General features: G+C 46.6%; 1 protein-coding gene across 8 annotated transcripts in view; it reads left to right on the top strand.

The window, feature by feature from the left end:
* Nucleotides 1-20,148, top strand: part of LOC134342982 (tropomyosin alpha-3 chain) — a 78,094-nt gene that overhangs the window by 49,104 nt on the left and 8,842 nt on the right. For 2 of the 8 annotated variants that reach the window (XM_063041747.1, XM_063041751.1), the window contains 5 exons: nucleotides 2,319-2,394; nucleotides 8,229-8,291; nucleotides 11,768-11,837; nucleotides 13,115-13,193; nucleotides 19,259-19,390. In XM_063041747.1, the coding sequence (XP_062897817.1) occupies nucleotides 2,319-2,394; nucleotides 8,229-8,291; nucleotides 11,768-11,837; nucleotides 13,115-13,193; nucleotides 19,259-19,262 (292 nt within the window). In that variant the 3' untranslated portion in view covers nucleotides 19,263-19,390. Of the gene's footprint in view, nucleotides 1-2,318; nucleotides 2,395-4,485; nucleotides 4,562-8,228; nucleotides 8,292-11,767; nucleotides 11,838-13,114; nucleotides 13,194-19,258; nucleotides 19,624-20,148 lie in introns of those variants that run through there. The other 6 variants (XM_063041745.1, XM_063041749.1, XM_063041746.1 and 3 more) reach the window with 4 other exon arrangements.

A 20,148-nucleotide genomic window follows, 5' to 3' on the forward strand; every position in this document is an offset into this window, starting at 1 on the left:
TAATCGAACCCAGGCCTGTTTCAACTGATTAAGTGCCATTGCACTTCTGAGCAGCAACCTTACTGATCTGGAACCACGCCCATCTATTACACAGAGAGTGCAGAGGAGATTTACCAGGATGCTGCCTGGACTAGAGGGCATGTCTTATGAGAATAGGTTGAACGAGCTAGGGCTTTCTCCTTTCGAGCAAAGGAGGAGGAGAGGTGTACTTGATAGAGATGTACAGAAGATAAGAGGTACAGATCCAGAGGACAGCCAGAGACTTTTTCCCAGGGCAGAAATGGCTAATATGAGGGGACATAATTTTCGGGTGATTATAGAGGACAGCATTGGGGAAATAGCAGAGGTTGGTTTCTTACACAATGTGGTGTGTGTGTGTGTGTGAGGTGCGCTGTTAGCAGTAGTGGGAGAGGCAGATACATTAGAGACAGTTAAGAGACTCCTTTAGGCCTTTAGTTTGATCCTGGGGTAGTTTAAAGTATCAGCACAACGTTGAGGGTTGAAGTGCCTGTACTGTTCTATGTTGTAAATTAATTAATGGAATGAGTGTGTCAGCGGCCAGGCTGGCATTTATCGCTCGTCTCTGATTATCCCCTGAACCGAGTGGCTTGTTGGGCCCTTCCTCATTGCAGCTTTCCCCAAGGCTGCAGCACTTTGCTTAGCACACAGGGCTGGCTTTTCAAAGGACGGGCAATCATTAGGGCAAGGAAACGGCTGTTACTGTTCCGAGAGCAACTATGTAAGCACAAAACGACCTATTCAGGGCGAGTGAAGCTCCTCAAAGGACAAGAAACCAGGTACTGAGTGCCTGATCTGTTTTCAGGGGCTCCTAATGATGTGGGTGTTGCTCTACTCCGCTGTTTCCCTGGGGATATTCCTCGCACCCCTGGTTATTTGGGGCCATCTACTGTCAGAGTGTGGAAACCAACTAGATTTTCGAGACTTGAGGTGGTGAATGTGTCACTTTCCTGAGATGAAATCAAATCTTTTTCACCGACATTAATCCCAGGTGCAGTTGCTTTGTTTTACATGCCAGCCCAACATTCCCTATTTCCTGTTGTCCCCCGCCGCCTTACCTAGAGCTGCTGACTGAGACTGATGACCAGCACCTCTGGTGTTACTTATCCATGGTACCAGACCCTCATCAGGGCCTCAACAGCAGTGACGGCAACCCAGTTAACTCTGGCAAGGTGTGCAGGGCCTTCCTCCTCTCCCCGCCTCTGCATTCAGCTCCTCTCTCTCCCAGCTCACCCTGCTCGGACTGAGGTTTGAATCCAGAGCCACTGCCTACTTGGCAAAGAGAGCCTGCCTATATGCAAAACTAGAGGCATTTCCTAGGTTGGATTCATGGCTGGGACTGTTGGAAGGCTAACTTCAGCTCCTTCGGTATTCCTAGAAATCTAAGACCTGACCTGTGATCTCCCTAACTCTTAAGTGTGCTCCTTTCCCATACTGGTCCAACCGTCTAGGAGACTGGTTCCAGAGTAAATACAGTACCTACCAACACCAGCCCTTAAATCTAATTATTTTATTTAGAGATACAGCATGGTAATGGGTTCTTCTAGCCCAATTACACTCGCGACCAATTAACCAACCAGTGCGTCTTCGGATTGAGGAAGGAAACCGGAGCACCCGGAGGAAACCCACACAGTCATGGGGAGAATCTACAAACTCCTTGCAGAGAGTGTCAGGAATCGAACCTGATTGTAAGAGTTATACAAGGCAGACGTAGACTCTTTGGCCCAGCTAATACATGCCTTCGCTGGAGCTGTGATAGCGTTGCATCGCAATGCTACCCTACGGTCCCTACAGATCCATGTCCCTGCTTGGTAATCGGGTGGGCACCCAACACTACCTTTCCACCTCACCTGGGGCAATATGACCCCACCGTCACCTCAACCTAAATGGGAATTGTCTGACCAATCACTCCCAAGGGACTCAAACCCAAACCCGGCTGTCTGTACGGTTCAGTCCTCTGCCAGCAGTAGGGTTTCTCCATAGGCCCTTTGTCGGTCAGCTGATGGAGATGTGAACTTCTCCAGTGATATGCCATTGCTTGTTTCACTCACCCAACCAGCGGCCAGGCCTACTTTCGAGGGAAAGTGACATCTCGCCATGAACCTTTCCCATTTTAACTTGCTCTTGTTCAGTGTTACATGTTCTCGGGATTCGGGACCAACAAACCTCATCATGACTGTGTTCCCCTTTTTTTTCCTTGTATCCCTTTTTGTTCTCTGGTTTCTTTGCATGCTGTTCATTATCAAATCATCCCATTTGACCCATGACCCCTCTTGCACGTACCCTGTGGACACTAACAGCAATTTGCGGAAATTGGAGGAGGAACTTAGAAGCAGGGATCAGTCTTTGAAAACCTTACTCGCGTTAGAGGAAAAGGTACTGGACACTTTCTGCTCTTCTTTCCTCACTTGCTGAATTGTTTCCCTGTAAACTTGGGGAGAAATGAGGGGGAGGCTTTGTTTTGCTGCATGTGACACTTTGACTGTCAAATAATTATTCTTATAACCTGAAATGTTACTTGTGGTTAATTTAATACTGTTTCAGCTGCAGTTTCTGTAAACTGAAATCTAGACTTTTCTAGGACCGTTGGATATGGCGACAGGTATTGCTTTGTTGATTCACAGCTGGAGGCGTGAAGAGATCTGTTTTTTAAAAAAAAGTGATTCGGACACGGAGATGGGAATGAGGCCAATATACACTCAGTGGCCACTTTATTAGGTACATCTGTACACCTGGTTAATACAAAAATCTAATCAGCCAATCATGTGGAAGTAACTCAATGCATAAAAGCATGCAGACATCGGCAAGAGGTTCAGACCAAACATCAGATTGGGGAAGAAATGTCATCTTAAGTGACTTTGTGGAATGATTGTTGGTGTCAGACAGGGTGGTTTGAGTATCTCAGAAACTGCTGATCTGGGATTTTCACACACAGCAATCTCTCGAGTCTACAGAGTGGTGCAAAAACAACAAATATCCAGTGAGTGACAGTTCTCTGGGTGAAAATGCCTCATTAGTGAGAGAGGACAGAGGAGAATGGCCAGATAGGTTCAAGCTGACAGGAGGGTGGCAGTAACTCAGATAACCACATGTTACAACGGTGGTGTGCAGAAGAGCATCTCTGAATGCACAACGTGTCCAACCTTGTAGGGGACGGGCTACAGCAGCAGAAGACCAGACTGGGTTCCACTCCTGTACCTAATAAAGTGGCCACTGAGAGTACGTCAAGAGCTTACATTATAGCTTTAAAAAAAACTATTTCTAACTGCACATGTTAATTCCCCTTCTTTCATCCACATCCAGTCTAATCCTCTGTAGAGATGATTTCTACCCTAATCACTAATTCTAGTGACTGACATGTCCCTCCCACTGCACCCATCATCGACCTTCATCCTGCCCGCTTGTTTGTCTGCATTCCCTCCATTCCTTCTGGCGTGTCTGTGTCCTTTCTGTTCTGTCCATTTCTCTCCTCCCTCTAGTGGCAAAAAGAATCCAAAGGGAGTTAATCTGCATGTGTGGGAGTGATCAAACTGCAGGGGTACATAGAAATAGGGGATTAGTTCTCTGTGGACTGGCTAGGGTCAAAGGGGTTCCTTCTGTGCTGTGAGAAATTAGGCAAAGACCCAATTAGTTTAATTTTCTATTTGAAGATGAATGCACCCAGCAACTCACCAATTTAACCCTAGCTTAATCATGAGATAATTTCCAATGACCAGTTAACCTACTAACCAGTACAGTTATGAATAGTGGAAGGAAACCCACATGTACAGACTTCCTTACAGAGGACGTTGGAATTAAACTCTGAACTCTGACACCCCTGAGCTGTTTTTATTTATTTTTATATAGGAATCAGACATTTCATATTTTAAAAAATGTAAATTAAGAGTTGAGAGTGACTTAAAAAGCAATGGTTGCAAGATCGTAAACCTTTCATCTCTGTGCTCTCCCATCCCAATATTGAAGACTTTTTAGTTCCCTCCAGTGCTACCTTGGGTGTGACAGAGTTCCGTGAGAGATGCTCTTGGGTTTCTCTGAGGCCCACTAATTGGCGTGGTAGCAGAGTCATTAGCATAACGCTGTTACAGCGCCAGCAGCATAGGTGATGAGTCCCAAAGAAGGGTCTCGGCCCAAAATACCAACTGTTTATTCCTCTCCATAGATGCTGCCTGACCTGTTAATTTCCTCTGGCATTTTATGTGTGTTAGTGATATGTTGAATCACTGCAGGACAACTACTGGAAAAACACACCCAGAGCTTTGAGAATGGATCACTTGATTTTGTTTTGCATACCCTCCTGTGTGTGAAGCTTTTGTTTTTGTGTATGCCACATTCTTTATTGATTGCTTCTTTCTCTCTGTCTCCGCTTTCTCCCTTCCTCCCTTCCTTATGTCATTTGGTGGTTGTTCTGTCCTCTATTGTGTTGCTCACTCCCCTTTCCCCCACTCCTTCCTTTCCCTGCACCAACAGCAAATGTGCAGAGCTAGAAGAGGAGCTTAAAAATGTGACAAATAATCTCAAGTCACTGGAAGCCCAGGCTGAGAAGGTAGGCTTGTCCTTTTCCCCAGAATCCCCTCTCCCCTTTCCTATCTGTGTGTTTCACAAGAAGATCTCAAAGCATCCTCTGTACACAAAGTCAGTCAAATACAGTCTAATCAAACTTGTTCAACCCTAGCCAGTGTTTAATGAAGGGTGTAATTTGGTTTTCTGTTGAGGTGTCTTTGTTGTGTGTGATTGGCAATGATAAGACTTGTGGGGGTGGAATATAATGGCTTACATGTATCCAAGCAACATGGGGTTAGTGTAGGAAAGTGTCAATAAGATAAAAGATCGACTGTAATCGTATCAAACAGACCAAGCACGAGGGCCCGAAGGACCTATCCCTGTCTCTGTTTCGATCTTTTCTCTCAGGCGCCACCAAAATGTGCTGTTTCTGCTGCATTTACCATACTTGGGCTCAGGAATCTTAGAGACTGAAGGTTCTTGAGCTATGAGGGGAGACTACTGAAGGAGAGACTGGTTAGGCTCCGACTGTTTTCCCCTGGAGTGTAGGAGGGGTGACCTTGGAGAGGTTTATAAAATCGTGAGGGGCCTAGATAAAGTTGATGGTCACAATCTTTCAACCCAGGGTAGGGAAGTCTAAAACTAATGGGCATGCGCTTAAGGTGAAAGGGGAAAGGTTAGTAACATTTATTTGACTTTGACCCTCTGTGGGGAAAAACAATTCAATTTTATTATCAAAGTACTTATGTTACACTTACAGGAAAATAAATAGCATAAACAAAAAAAACGACACACAAAGTCCTCAACAACCAATGTGCAAAAGTTCTGTAGAAGGTAATAGTCCTGAGATCATGAGTTGTAAAGAGAACCTCGAATGAGCTTGCAGAGGAAGTGGTAAAGGCAGGTACAGCTACAACATTTAAGACAGTTGTGGCTAGGAACGGTTTTGAGGCAAGTGGAACTAGCTTGGGTGGACGAGTTAGGCCAAAGGGCCTGTATCTGTGCCTCGATGACTGATGCAGAACTGCACCCCTGGAACCCACATCTGGGTCTGCTGTAGACCTCTAACTCCATTATCAGGAGACTGCCAGGGGAATTAAATAGGAGGTACACCAAATGCAGACATTTTCTATCAGTATTCAAAATTGTTTAATGCCATTTCCTGTACTCGAGTGTGAAGGAGAACAAAATAATTGTTACTCCGGATCTGGAGCACCAAAAAAAAAACAATAATTTTTAAAAAGCACAAAAAAAACGTAAGATTTCAGATTGTTGTATGTCCAACAAGTGACACTGGGCTGTACCTAAGGTGACTGACAGGAAATAATAAAGTAGTGGTGGAGTTACTGGGTAGAGGTGTTGATCAGCCTTGGGGAAAGTAACTGTTTTTGAGTGTGGTGGTTCTAGCATAGGTGCTACGTAGCCTCCTTCCTGATGGGAGTAGGGTAAACCGTCCATGAACAGGGTAGGGGGGATCCTTTATGATATTGTTGGCCATACTCTGGCACCTTTCTGTCTATATGTCTTTAATGGCAGGTAGGCTGCTGAGACATTGGACGGTTTTGAGTAAAGGTCGTAGATCCTTCCTGTTCGCTACCGTGCAGTTTCTGTTCTGTGCAGAGATGCAGCATGTTAGGATGTTCTATATGGAAAATATAGAGAAATATGAAAAAGAAAGAGGATTGGAGGTTTTGTGGGAAGAATTGTGGACGGTGGAGCAGAGGGATTGAATGTCTATCCTTGAGCAGTGAACTCTGTTTCTGCAGTTTTGACATTCCTGAACGTTTCAGCATTTCAAGATTTCTTTAAACAGGAGATTCTGCAGATGCTGGAAATCCAGAGCAAAATACACAAATGGATCAATGGAGGAGAATAAACAGTTGAGATTTCAGGCCACAACTGGAAAGGAAGGGGACAGAAACCAGATAATAAGAAGCTGGGGAGAGGGGGAGGAATACAAGGTGATAGATGAAACCAGGTGAGGGGGAAGGTAGGTGGGTGGGGGAGGGGATGGAGTGAGAAGCTGGGAGGTAAAGGGCTGAAGAAGGAGGAGCCGAACAGGAGAGGAGAGTGGGCCATGGAGAAAGGGAAGGAGGAGGGGAACCAGAGAGAGGCGATGGGCAGGTGAGGAGAAGAGGTCAGAGTGGGGAAATGAAGTGGGAATGGAGAAAGGGGAAAAAAATTACCAGACGTTGGAGAAATCAGTGTTCACGCCATCAGGTTGGAGGGTACTCAGACGCAGTATGAGGTGTTGTTTCTCCAACCTGAGAGTAGCCTCATCATGGCCATTTATACAGACTTTTCTCCGAGGTGGGGTTTGAGGGTATATCTTGGCTAGGGCTCTGGCAGCTCTTCGAACAGTGATGTGTTGTGTGAACGGCTGAGACGTGGCCCAGAAAGGGGAAGTGGGGGCTGTAAAGGGAAAAATTCTCTAGACTGGTGCTTCAAATCGTCCCATCCCAGGACAGACAGGCTATATATCAGGACAGACCGACACCAACCCTGGCCCAGTGAGGCAGTCTGTGCAGATGAGGAAATGTGCATTTGAAAGGCGGAAGATGACTGTGCATTAGTTTCCTGAGTCTCTGTGTTATTATCAGCCTTTGCTTGTCACTGTAACGGCCTTTAAGCTGTACTTCTCCCACCTTTTTAATTACATAGTCCTCACGTCATTCAGCACTGCTGTCTATTTTGGACCTTCTGTGCATTTCTCATTGTATCTCCTTTTTATTCTGTGTCTGTACACGCCTTTGTACCCACAGCCACACCCACGCCATCACCCTCACCACATCCCTTCACAGAGTTCTCCTAACCATTCATATGTTCCTCCTGCACAGGAAGCAAAGTCTGTAGCCCCACACCGACACACAGGAGCCACGCTCAGAGTTGGAACATATTTTTGTCACACTGAGCAGGGAAATTGGGATGTCATGTTGTCTTGGTGAGGCCACACTTGGAAATTCTGTTCAGCTTTAGTTGCCCTGCTTGAGGAAAGTTGCTATTCAGTTGGAAAGATTGAGAAAGATTGTTGGGATTGGAAGGACTGAGTTATGGAGAGAGGTTTAGCAGGCTAGGACTTTATTTCCAGGAGAATGAGAGCTGAGCATTAGAGCTGTATAGGATCATGAAGGGCAGAGATAGACGCAGCCATTTTCTTAAGGTTGGGCAATGACAAACTAGAGGGTAGAGGTTTAAGGTGAGATGGAAGAGATTTAATGAGGGGCAACATTTTCACCCAGAGGGTGGTCAATATATGAAAGGAACTGCCAGAAGTGGTTGTAACAACATATTAAAGGTTCAAAGATAGGCATGGTTTGGAGAGATGTGGGCCAACAAGCTTAGGTGGGAATCTGGGTCAGCATGGACCAGTTGGGCTGAAGGGCCTGTGTGACTCTACGCCTGTGGTGGTGAAGACAGCAGCAGGTAAAAGTGCCAGTAAACTGTGAGAGGAGTTGGGGGAGGCTTTCCTGTGTCAGGATGATGCAGACAGGTTCAGTGATATGGCCTTGCCATGGTAAGCTGTCAGGGAGTGTGTGAGAGGGGTGGGGTGGGTGGGGGGAGGCTTTCCGGTGTCGGGATGATGCACACAGGTTTGGTTGAAGAGCGTCTCATCAACCCTGTCTTTTTGTCACCAAACAATAAGTAACTTGGTACAAATTAAGTAACTTGATTGAACCTCTCTTTCTCTCTCCCTTTCCCTCCTCTTCCAGTACTCTCAAAAGGAAGACAAATATGAAGAAGAAATCAAGCTCCTGACTGATAAACTGAAGGAGGTGAGAATACAATGAATAAGATTCCTCAGGGCACATTTCATTATGTTTATAGCTGGTGTTTGGTTTATTGTTTCACATGTAGCCAGATTTGGTGAAAAGCCTGGTTTGCATGCCATCCAGAAGATGGTTTCATGTTAAATACATCGAGATACAAAAGGAAAATATTGCAGAATGAGTGTTAGAGTTACAGGGAGAGTGCATGCAGGTAGGTAATAGGGTGCAAAGAACATGATGAGATGGGCTGAGAGATCGAGAGTTTAAGTGTCTCAAACAAGAGATTCTGCAGACGCCAGAAATCCAGAGCAACACACAGAGAATGCTGGAGGAACAGTAGGTCGGGCAGCATCCATGGAGAGGAATAAACAGAGAACAATTCAGAGCCGGAAGAGAAGTGGGGGAAGAAATAAGTAAGTGGGAGGGGGAGCAGGAGATAGATGAGACCAGGTGGGTTGGTGGGTGGAGAGAGGGAGGCTGGTTTACGAGATTGAGTTGACAACTCTCTGCGGTTTCTAGTGGTCTTGGTCAGAGCAGTTGCCACATTGTGTGATGCAGGCAGATAGGATTTCCTCTGTGGGGCAAAAATTAATGAGTGTCACTGGGGATGTGCCAAATAGGCCATTTGGCCCATCAAGTCTGCCATTCCATCATGGCTGATTCTCCTGCCTTCTCCCCATAACTTTTGACACTCATTAATCAACAACCTATCAACCTCAGCCTTAAATATACTCAATGATTTGGTCTGCACAGCTGTCTGTGGCAATGAATTCTACAGATTCACCAACCTCTGGCTAAAGAAATTCCTCATGTCTGTTCTAAATGGGCATTCCTCTATTCTGAGGCTCTGCCCTGCGGTCCTAGACTCCCCAACTTCAGAAAACATCCTCTCCATGCCCACTAAATCTAGACCCCTCAGTATTCGACAGGTTTCAGTGAGATCCCTCCTCATTCTTCTGAACTCTGGTGAGTACTGGCCCAGAGCTGTCCACTAGATTATCTCCAATGTCAGCACATCCCTTCTTAGATAAGGGACCCAAAGCTCCATCTGTAGTCTGCCCAATGCCTTGTACAACCTCAGCATTACAACCTTGCTTTTGTATTCTCTCCTCTTGAAATGAACACTAACTTTGCATCTGTCTTCCTCACTGTCGACTCAGCCTGCAAGTTAAGGAAGCTTAGGGAATCCTGCACGAGGACTCCCAAATTCCTCTGCACCTGTGATTTTTGCATTTTCTCCCCATTTACAAAATAATCGACACCTTTATTCCTTCTGCCAAAGTTTATGGCCGTGCATTATATTCCATCTGCCACCTCTTTGTCCATTCCCCCAGTCTGTCAGTCCTTCTGTAGATGCGCTGCTTCCACATTTCCTGCCCTTCCACTTTTCTTAAGATCGTCTGCAAACTTGGCACAAAGCCATCAGTTCCTTTATCCAAATCATTGACATACAACGTGAAAAGTGGTCTCAACACAGAGCCCTGCAGCACACCACTGGTCACCGAGCCAAACAGAAAAGGCCCACTCTTTGCCTCCTGCCAAAATCCAAAAAAAGCATCCACTGACTCTCCTTTGTCTATCCTGCCTGTTATTTCCTCAAAGAATTCCAACAGATTTGTCAGGCAAAATTCCCCCTTTTAGAAACGCATGCTCACTTTGGCCTGCTTTATCATGCGTCTCCAAGTACCCTGAAACCTCATCCTTAACAAATGACTCGCTCATCTTTCCAACCACTGAAGTCAGGCTAACTGGCCTATAATTTCCTTTCTTCTGCCTCCCTCTTTTACAGAGTGGAGTGATATTTGTAATTTTCCAGTCCTCGGGAATCATTTTAGAATCTAGTGCTCATGCCTCCACAATCTCTTCAGCCACCTCTTACAGAACCCTGGGGTGTAGTCCACCTGTTCCAGGTGTCTTGTCTACCCTCAGGCTTTTCAGCTTTCCAAGCACCTTGTCCTTAGTAATACCGATGACACTTGCTTCTGCATCCTGACTCTCCTGCGTTTATGACATTCTACTAGTGTCTTCCACAGTGAAGGCTGACACAAAATACTCGTTCCTCTGCCATTTCTCTGTCCCCATTACTTCCTCTCCAACATCATTTTCCAGGGGTCTGATATCCAACTCGTTTTTCTTTTACTCTTTGTATAGCTGAAGAAACATTTTGTATCCTTTTTTTTTATATTACTGCAGAGCTAGCTATTATGTTTCTTTTCTTTATATTGCTTTTCTAGTTGCCCTTCTGTTGGTTTTTAAAAGCTTTCCAATCTTCTAATTTTGCTATATTATATGCCCCCTCTTGCTTTTCAGCTGCCTTAGACTTCCCTTGTCAGCCACGGTTGCCACATTGTCCCTTTAGAATACTACTTCATCTTAGGGCTGTATCTTTCCTGCGCCTCCCAAATTTCTCCCAGAAGTACCAGGCATTGTTGTTCTGTTGCCAAACCCTGCTAATCAATTTTGGCCAACTCCCCTCTCATGCCTCTAATTCCCTTTGCTCCATTGTTATACTGATGCACCCGATTTTAGCTGCTGCTTCTCAAACTGCTGGGTGAATTCTGTCATATTATGATCACTATCTCCCAAGGGTTCCTTTATCTCAAACTTCCTGATCAAATCTGGGTCATCAGATAACAACCCAATCCAGAATTACTGTTCCCTAGTGGGCTTAATCACAAGCTGCTCTAAAAAGCCATCTCATGGGCATTCTACAAATATTCTCTTGGGATGCAGCACCAACCTGATTTTCCCAATCTACCTGCATATTGAAACCTCCCATGACTATTGTAACATTGCCCCTTTGACATGCCTTTTCTATTTCCCGTTGTAATTTGTAGCCCGAATTCTGGCTACTGTTTGTATATAACTCCCCCATCAGGGTCTTTTTACCCTTGCAGTTTCTTAACTCTACTTAACCCTCTGAGACAGTATGGGCTTTGTGCTGTCTTGACCAAAGTCTACATGACTGGACCAGCACAAATTGTTAGTGATATTTACACCAGGAACCTGAGGCTTTCACCATCACCACTAATAGACCGGTTGTATACTCCACCCTGCTTCCTGAAGTCAATGACCAGCTCTCTGTTTTGCTGACATTGAGGGAGACGTTGTTGTCATGACGTCGTTGTCATGACGTCATGTCACTAGGCTCCCTTATCTCCTTCCCGTACTCCGACTCATTGTATTTTGAGATCCAGCCCCACAAAATGGTGGCGTCTTCAGCAAACTTGTAGATGGGCTTGGAGGAGGAGGGTGTGGCACCCAAGCCCAAGATTCTGGAACCCCTTGCCATTTTTTCTTAAATAAACTCCATAAAGCTAATCCCTTGCTCCAAGCATATGTTCACTGGATTGATATATTTCATTTTGGTAGCTTGGTGTGCAGTTCGATTAAAATGAGGGGAGGAGGGAGATGCTCCTGGAGATGATAATTAGGCACAAGTTACTGTGCCAGCAACACTAATATTGCCCATTTCGCCCCAGGCTGAGACCCGCGCTGAGTTTGCAGAACGCACTGTAGCGAAGCTGGAGAAGACCATCGACGATTTAGAAGGTATGTGGGCCTGTCACTGCTTCGGTCTGACCCTGGTGGCCGGTGAGTGAAGATCAGCCTAGTATACACTTCACCCAGTGTGTCTGGTGATAGTGATATCAGCGCGCATCTGCATTTGTGCGGTGCCTGTCACATCATCAGACATCCCATATGAATCGTGCACCTTCAACTTCCACTGCATCACAGTTTGTGCACAGTGAGGATGAGCTTCCCTGTTGTACCTCAAGATCGTCACCGTCCCAAAGAGTCCCCTCACCCCCCCCACTACGTAAGTGTGGTCTGCTTCAGTGGCTGGGGCCCTAACACTGATTCGGGCACGTTGGCATCTACAGACACATAGACAGAAGCAAATGAGTATGTACATGTATGTGTATGAATGCGTACATGTGCATCTGCACACCAGTCTACACTCCTGCGCACACACAATGCACAGTGTCATGTATGGGTATGAATGCGTACATGTGCATCTGCACATCTGCACGGTGTGTACCATTCCGCTAGGTCTCCTAATATAAAGAAACGAAATACAACAGTTTCAGAGTGGATCACATTGTTAGTGCGTTTATCACTTTACTTGCAAGTGGTCCAAACATTATGCTGCAGAGCAGCTTCCGATCTTGTGTTTCAACCAAAGCACTTATAAACGTTTTTTAAACAAGAGGACAGTAATTGGGGTGGTCCTTTATATTCCTCCGTGATCTTCATCATTATCTTGTTCTGACATTTGATCTTTAGAAGCCCCATCCTGTTTCCCTCTGTTGTCAAAACATCTGGCCATAAAACAAATCGTGTGTCATGAGAAAACAACTTTCTCCCATAAAACACATAGACTTGTGTACCTTTCCCACGCAAACCAGAAAAGTATCTTGGGATTTTTTTAGACCCCATTTTGTTACATTACGTTTTACAAAAATTACAAATTCATGAGGACTTCAGGGTTACAGATGTATATCCACAGCAGCCACACACGGCCTAAGTGTATACATCACGTGTGCACATGCACACAGACAGTCAGCACACTTTCTGTTAGAGACTGAACTGTTCTTGTCTGCTACCTCCATTTCAAGTGGTTGCTATATATATACATCTCTCCAGTTTTATTTCCTTTTATAACATTTCACATTTTCTTTCTCTTGATTCATTCCCTTCTGTCCACCCTCACCCTCTCCTTCCCCATGCCTCCTCTTTCCTCTCCTCTGGATCTGCGCCCACTGCTGCCTTTCTCCACCTCCTCTCATTCTCTGGCCGCTGCTGCCGCTGTGCGTTCATTCCGCCAGACGAACTGTATGCTCAGAAACTGAAGTATAAAGCCATCAGCGAGGAGCTGGACCATGCCCTGAATGACATGACTTCTATGTAAATATCCACCTGTTTGCGCTCGCGCCCTTGTCTGTGCATCACCTCGGTTTCTAACCGCAGAGTCCAGCTCACAGATATGACCATCAGTGACGGCTGGCACGTAACACTAACCTACACCCCTGTGGTGACCTGTCCATCTCACAGTGTAACAGCTTCTGCTCACAATCTGGCACAACCTCCATGATCCTTGTGTTTCGGGTCTATGTGGTGGAGTGCATGTGTGCCCGTGTTCTTGCATGTGCATATGTGTGTGTGGACACAGCACTAGCTACGACCCTCTGTCGGTGGGAACCCTGCTCTCAGTATAGTCCAGACAGTGCAGCTGTGTTCAGCCACTGCTCTCGACTTTCCCAACGACGCACACACAATGCTGGAGGAACTCAGCAAGTCGGACGGCACCTGTGGAGGGGAAGAACCGCTCCTGGCGTGCTCTTGTTTCATGACCCTGAGTCTGCACAAAAGGCAAAAGCTGTTTTAATCAAGTAACCATTGGAGCCTCTGCCTCTCAGCTGCACTGACCAGGGTTCAGTCCGATCTCCTGTGCTGCCTGCAGAGTTCAGACTCATTTCTTTATCACGTGTACATCGAAACGTACAGTGAAGTGTGTTGTTTGTGTAACAACCAACACAGTCAGAGGATGTGCTGGGGACGGCCACGCACCCTGACTGTGGGGGCTTCTCCTGAATTCAGACTCTCAATTCCCCTTGCACCTCTGATTTCTGAACCCCTTCCCATTTAGAAAGCCATCCCCAACCTTTTAGTCTTTGCACTGAAGTCCATAACCCCACACTTCCTTATCCACCTATCACTTTGGCCACTCTCCCAAGCTGTCCAAGCCCTCATGCAGACTGTGTCTTTTATTTTTCGACAAAGCCTAAACTCTCTCTACTGCTGTGGAAGACCTTTATGTAAAAGGTAACCGCCCAGGGAGATGGCTTCTCTCTTTTTCTCCCAGCTTGTCGAGATGAGGGCTGTTTATTTTGTGATCTATTAAGGTCATCTTCCCCTGCCCCCCCCCCCCGCCAAATGCCTGGATTCTCATAGATCAGTACAGACCCTTTGGCCCATCTAGTCCATGCCCCTCCCACCCAGGCACTTATCCAAATTTCTCTTAAATGTTGAAATCTAACCCACATAAACGACTTCCACTGGAAGCATGTTCCACACTTGGACCAGCCTCTGAGTGAAGAATTCCCCCCTCCTGTTCCCCTTCAACATTTCACCTTTCACTGTTAACCCATGACCTCTAGTTATTTTAACCTTCTCCAGGATCAATCGAAACCTTCCTTCCCACAGGGCCCTCTATTTTTCATTCATCCTTGTACGTATCTAAGAATCTCTTAAGTATCCCTGATGTACCTGCCTGTGTCACCACCCTCAGCAGTGCGTTCCATGCACCTACTCTAGGGGGAAACGTAGCTCTTGACATCTCCCCTATACGTTCCTCCATCACTTAAAAGTTATGCCCCCTTATATTGTCTTCCCGGAGGCAAAAGACGCTGCTTATACTCTCTTTCACTGTCTCTTACCCTATATGCCTCTATCAGGCCGCCTCTCTAAAGGGAAAAGTTCTACCTCGCTCAACCTATCCTCATAAAACATGCTCACTAATCCAGGCAGCACCCTGGAAAATCTCCTCTGCACCCTCTCTAAACAAGTCTTCTTCACCTTAAAAGTTGACCCGTAGAGGCAGATGGTTAGCTTCACCTTTCAGTGGCTCAGGTTGTCCTAGGACCCTTCAGACACAGGAACAACCTACATGCCAGTTGCTGAGGAGGTTACCTCCGACGTGCTGCAAGATCCCGCGTGCTGCTCGGGCAGCGGCAGTAATGGAGTATAGTGGGTGAACTTTCTCCTGTTTCTTTGCCTTTCCTTCCCGAGTCCCTCCTGAGCCACCTGCTCCCCACTGTCCACTGTCGAATCACTTCCCCAGTGACCTCAGCTCCATCCCATATAATTAACCAACATCCCTATAACTGTATCCCTCCCTTCTTCAAGCATGCTTTTGTATTGTGCTGGTTTCTGTAACTATATAACAGCAGGAGAAAACCAATCTGTCACTGTATAACACCGGGGTACGGTACCGGTGGGGATGGGTCTGTCACTGTATAACACCGGGGTACGGTACCGGTGGGGATGGGTCTGTCACTGTATAACACCGGGGTACGGTACCGGTGGGGATGGGTCTGTCACTGTATAACACCGGGGTACGGTACCGGTGGGGATGGGTCTGTCACTGTATAACACCGGGGTACAGTACCGGTGGGGACAGGTCTGTCACTGTATAACATTGGGGTACAGTACCAGTGAGGACAGGTCTGTCACTGTATAACACTGGGGTACTGTACCGGTGGGGACAGGTCTGTCACTGTATAACACTGGGGTACGGTACCGGTGGGGACGGGTCTATCACTGTATAACACTGGGGTAGAGTACCAGTGGGGACGGGGTCTATCACTGTATAACACTGAGGTACAGTACCAGTGGGGACGGGGTCTGTCACTGTATAACACGGGTACTGTACCGGTGGGGACAGGTCTGTCACTGTATAACACTGGGGTACGGTACCGGTGGGGATGGGTCTGTCACTGTATAACACTGGGGTACAGTACCAGTGGGGGTGGGTCTGTCACTGTATAACACTGGGGTAGAGTACCAGTGGGGAAGGGTCTGTCACTGTATAACACTGGGGTACAGTACCAGTGGGGACGGGGTCTGTCACTGTATAACACTGGGGTATGGTACAGGTGGGGACAGGTCTGTTACTCCACCTCAGATACAGTAAAGTATTACTAGTCTTTCAGGCTGTTGGTGGTACTAACTCAGATTGGATCAGCATGGGCAAGTACGGCCAAAGGACCTTTTTCCATCCTGTATGAATCTATAACTCTCCCTTGAACCCACAATGCTTCTAAATGATGTTATTGTTCCTCCTTTTACGGAGATCATTCATACAGTATCCATAGTTACAGGAAGCTGTGTGCTGGGATTTTCTGCCACAAACCTGCTATCTTTACCCTATGGGAATTTCCAGCTCTCTGTATACAGAATCCTCCTGGTCCACTACAGTCAGATATTACAGCCTTTGTGTTAACATCAAGACAGTTCCTGACCGTCAGCAGGGTGACTGCCTCAGTCGAAAGAGAACTCACAAGCCACACAGAACTTGTGTCTCTGTGATGCCCCCGTCATAATGTCAGTGAAGTTAGTTGGTAGAGTGAGGGAGGTAGTCTGTGCCTGGGAACATCCAACAGCGATCAGACCAGATGTGTTAATAATATTGGCTGGGTGGCAACTCTCTTGCTCTACTGGAGGGGATAGATGAGGGTTTAGTTTAACGAGACAGAATCAGGTTTAATATCACTGACATATGTTGTGAAATTTGTTGTTTTGTGGCAGCAGAGCAGTGCAATACATTAAAAAAATTACTAAGTTACAATAAATATTTTTAAAAAGTAGAGTGAAAAGAGAGCAAAAGTTAGGTAGTGTTCATGGACCATTCAGAAATCTGGTGGTGGAGGGGAAGAAGCTGTCCTTAAATTACTGAGTGTGAGTCTTCAAGCTCCTGTACTTCTTTCCTTATGGTAGTAATGAGAAGGGAGAAGAGCATTTCCTGGGTGGTGAGCATGCTTAATGGGGTGTGCTGCCTTCTTTTGAAGATGTCCTTCACTGGGGAGGCTGGTTCCCATGATGGGGTGACTATAACCCTGTGCAGCTGCTGAACCCGTCTCCACCCTAAACCTCGTGAGACATGCTTACCCAACCCAAACAGCTTCTCATTTGATTCCTCCCAGTCTCTACAAATTAAAGGTGTAGCCATGGGCACGTGAGTGGGTGCCCCAGCTATGCCTGCCTCTTTGTAGAGCAGTTTTTTTAAGTAGTGCATTGCATGTTTCAAACCTACTCCAGCACCACTCCCCAACTCTCTTCCCACTGTGTTGACGTCTGCATTGGTGCTGCTTCCTGCACCCATGCAGAGTTCCTCAATTTCTTCAGCCTTGTGACTGACCTGCATTCTGAAAAACATCTCCGAAGTCCCACAGTGGAGAGTTTCCCTCCCCCACCCTCTCTTGCCTTCCCCCAGCTCTGGTAGGTGGAGCCCTTGCCCGTATCTGAATGTTTTCCGATTCAGATTTATCTGTCATATGTACAATGAAATGCATCGTTTGCGTTAACAACCACCACACCCGAGGATGTGGCTGGCGCCAGCCCACAAGTGTCGCCTCACTTTCCAGCGGCGGCATAGTATATCAACAGGGTTCAGCAGGCCAGCACAGAACTAAAAAAAGCACACCAAAAGAGCAAAGCCACACCCTTTGCAACTAACCAACCCCCTCACCCTCACAGATAGGCCTCGAGTCCCAGGACAGGCTGCCTCTGGTGGCCCTGGACACTCAGGCTCACGGACCTCAGGCTGTGGCCTAGGCTCGCAGACTTCACCTTCGGGCTTTCATTCGCCCCCATCGATACCTCATGTCTCCATATTGGCTCAGGTTCACTGCTGTCACTGGCAGTACAGTATGATGAAGACAGAAGTTAAATTAACAGATCTGTAACTTGCATGGGAAATTAAATATAACATGAGTTCAGGATGAGAGAAAAGAAATAGTCTGTGGTAGTGTTCGGGTTTTTCAGATTGGTTCAAGAACCTGTTTGCAGTGGGGGAGAAGCTGTTGTTGAGCCTGGAGGTATGAGTTTTCAGGCTCCTGTACCTCCTGTCTGAGGGCAGCATCGAGAAGAGAGCCTGGCTCGGAAGGCAGGGCTGCCTGCTAATGAATGCTCTGAAGATGCATGGGGGAAGAGAGAAACCAAATGGACAAAAATTATAAATTAAAATAAATTATAAAAACACAACAAATTACAGAGACAAACCACAGATGTTGGAAATCTGAAATACTGTAAAACCAGACAATGTTGGTAACTCAGCAAAGAGTTTCAAATCAAAGATTCACATGCTCAGGAGCAAAGAAATGTGGGGGAGGATTTCAGAGACTTAATAAAGATTAGCTTTATTTGTCACATCGAAACATTGCTTGTGTCAACAACCAACACAGCCCGCAAGTGTTGCTTTGCTTCCAGCACCAACATAGCATGCCTACAACTCACTAACCCTAAGCCAAACATCTTTGGAATGTGGGAGGAACCCCAGTCGGTCACGGGGAATGTACAGACTCCTTATGGTGGCGGTGGGCATTGGACCGCTGGTGCTGTTACTGTGCCTTGGGTTGTCATCTGCAGGGCTGTTGAAAGCAGGACGATGGAGATCAGGGCTGGAGGAGCGCACAGGGTGAGGGTTTGAGGGCCGGTGAGTGGGGGAGGTTGGGGTGGCGGAACTAAGTAGAATGATGGCAGTCTCTTTTCAGTAAATCCCCAGAAGCTACTTGCTGGGAGGGTAGTGGTCAAGGGAGGGAGAGGTTTAAGTGTTCAGGCACTTGAACGGGGTACAGCAAAGAGCACAAGGGTTGAGAAAGGTGTGGTGTGCTCTACTTGGCTTCACCATTTAGTCCTCATAAGATGGATATCAAAATTCTGACTATTGAGCTGGTGCCCTGATCCTTCAGCAAGCTGCACCTCACCAGGACAAAGCCACAGCATTCTGATTGGGTTTGTCTTCAGTCCTCAGAGCTACATACTCAGGTCAGGCATCATCTGTGGAGGGAAACAAATAGGTGACGTTTTGCACCAAGACCTTTCATTGGGATCAGAAAGGAAGAGGGAAGAAATCAGAATAAGAAGGTGGGGAGGGGGACAAGTTGGCAGGTGATGGGTGAGTGTGGGACGGGAGTGATAGGTGGAAGAGGTAAAGGGTTGGAGGAAATGGAATCTGATAGGATTCGTGGACCATGGGGAGAAAGCAAAGGAGAGGGTGAACAGGAAGGAGGTAATGGGCAGGTGAGAAGAGAAGAGAACCAGAATGGGGAATGGGAAAAGAGAGAAAGGCAGGTCCTCAGGATTGTGGTAAGTGAGCCTGCTCTGAACCTAATGTGGTCATGTCTCTCTCTTTCTCTTTCCTCTCCCACCTCCCTCCCCCTCCCCTCGTCTCCCTGGTTATTTCTGCACAGATAACTCCACTGTCACTGAACTGCAAGAGTCTTCGCCCCGTTGCCTTTGCAGGAGGCTCCAGACTGCGGGTGGCTGCTTTGTGTCTCTCTGGCTCCCACACTTGGACTCTTTCTCCCCCCTCCCTCCCTCCCTCTCAGCCCTGTCTGGTTCCTCACCCCTCCTGCCCTTTGTCCACCATCACCTACTCTTCCATGAATCCATCTCTCTTCTTGTTACCCGTGCTTGTCACTTGATCTCCAGTTTATAGTGAAAGGTTTTTTTTTCACACCTTTGTCTGCCTCATTGCTTGTCTTAACACCACATCCTTCCATCACGGCCATCTTGTTCAATAAAGTATTTCAGTCTGACTGACTGCACAAGGCTGTTGTGTCCAAATTGATGTGGAGATTTAGCAGTGTTGAGAACTGTCTAGTTTTCCCATAGCTCGTTTCACCACTGGTGATATGCCCCAGCCACTGTCCTAGCAAGTTTCTCTAAGACCCACTTTACACATAGCAATTTCTCTGCCAAGCCGGGAATACAAGCTCTTTTTTTTGTGTATCATCTGAAATGCAGTTAAAAGAACTTCGCTATGAAATCCCTCCGTACAGATCATTTTAAAATGTAACCAAACAAAGTTATTGGAAGGTATTCTGAGGGACAGTATATTGGACAGCCGTGGACTGATTAGAGATGGTCAGCGTGACTTTGTATGTTGTAGGTCATGTCTCACCAATCTTCAAGTTTTTTGGGAAAGTTACCAAGAAAGTTGAAGGCAAGGCAGTGGATGGAGCTGGACTTTTGGCATTTGATGAGGTCCTGCATGGGAAGCTGGTCAAGAAGATTCAGTTGCTTGGTATTCAAGATGAAGTAATAAATTATATTAGACATTGGCTTTGTGGGAGAAGCC

Source organism: Mobula hypostoma, chromosome 2, assembly GCF_963921235.1.
Source record: "Mobula hypostoma chromosome 2, sMobHyp1.1, whole genome shotgun sequence".
NCBI lineage: Eukaryota > Metazoa > Chordata > Chondrichthyes > Myliobatiformes > Myliobatidae > Mobula > Mobula hypostoma.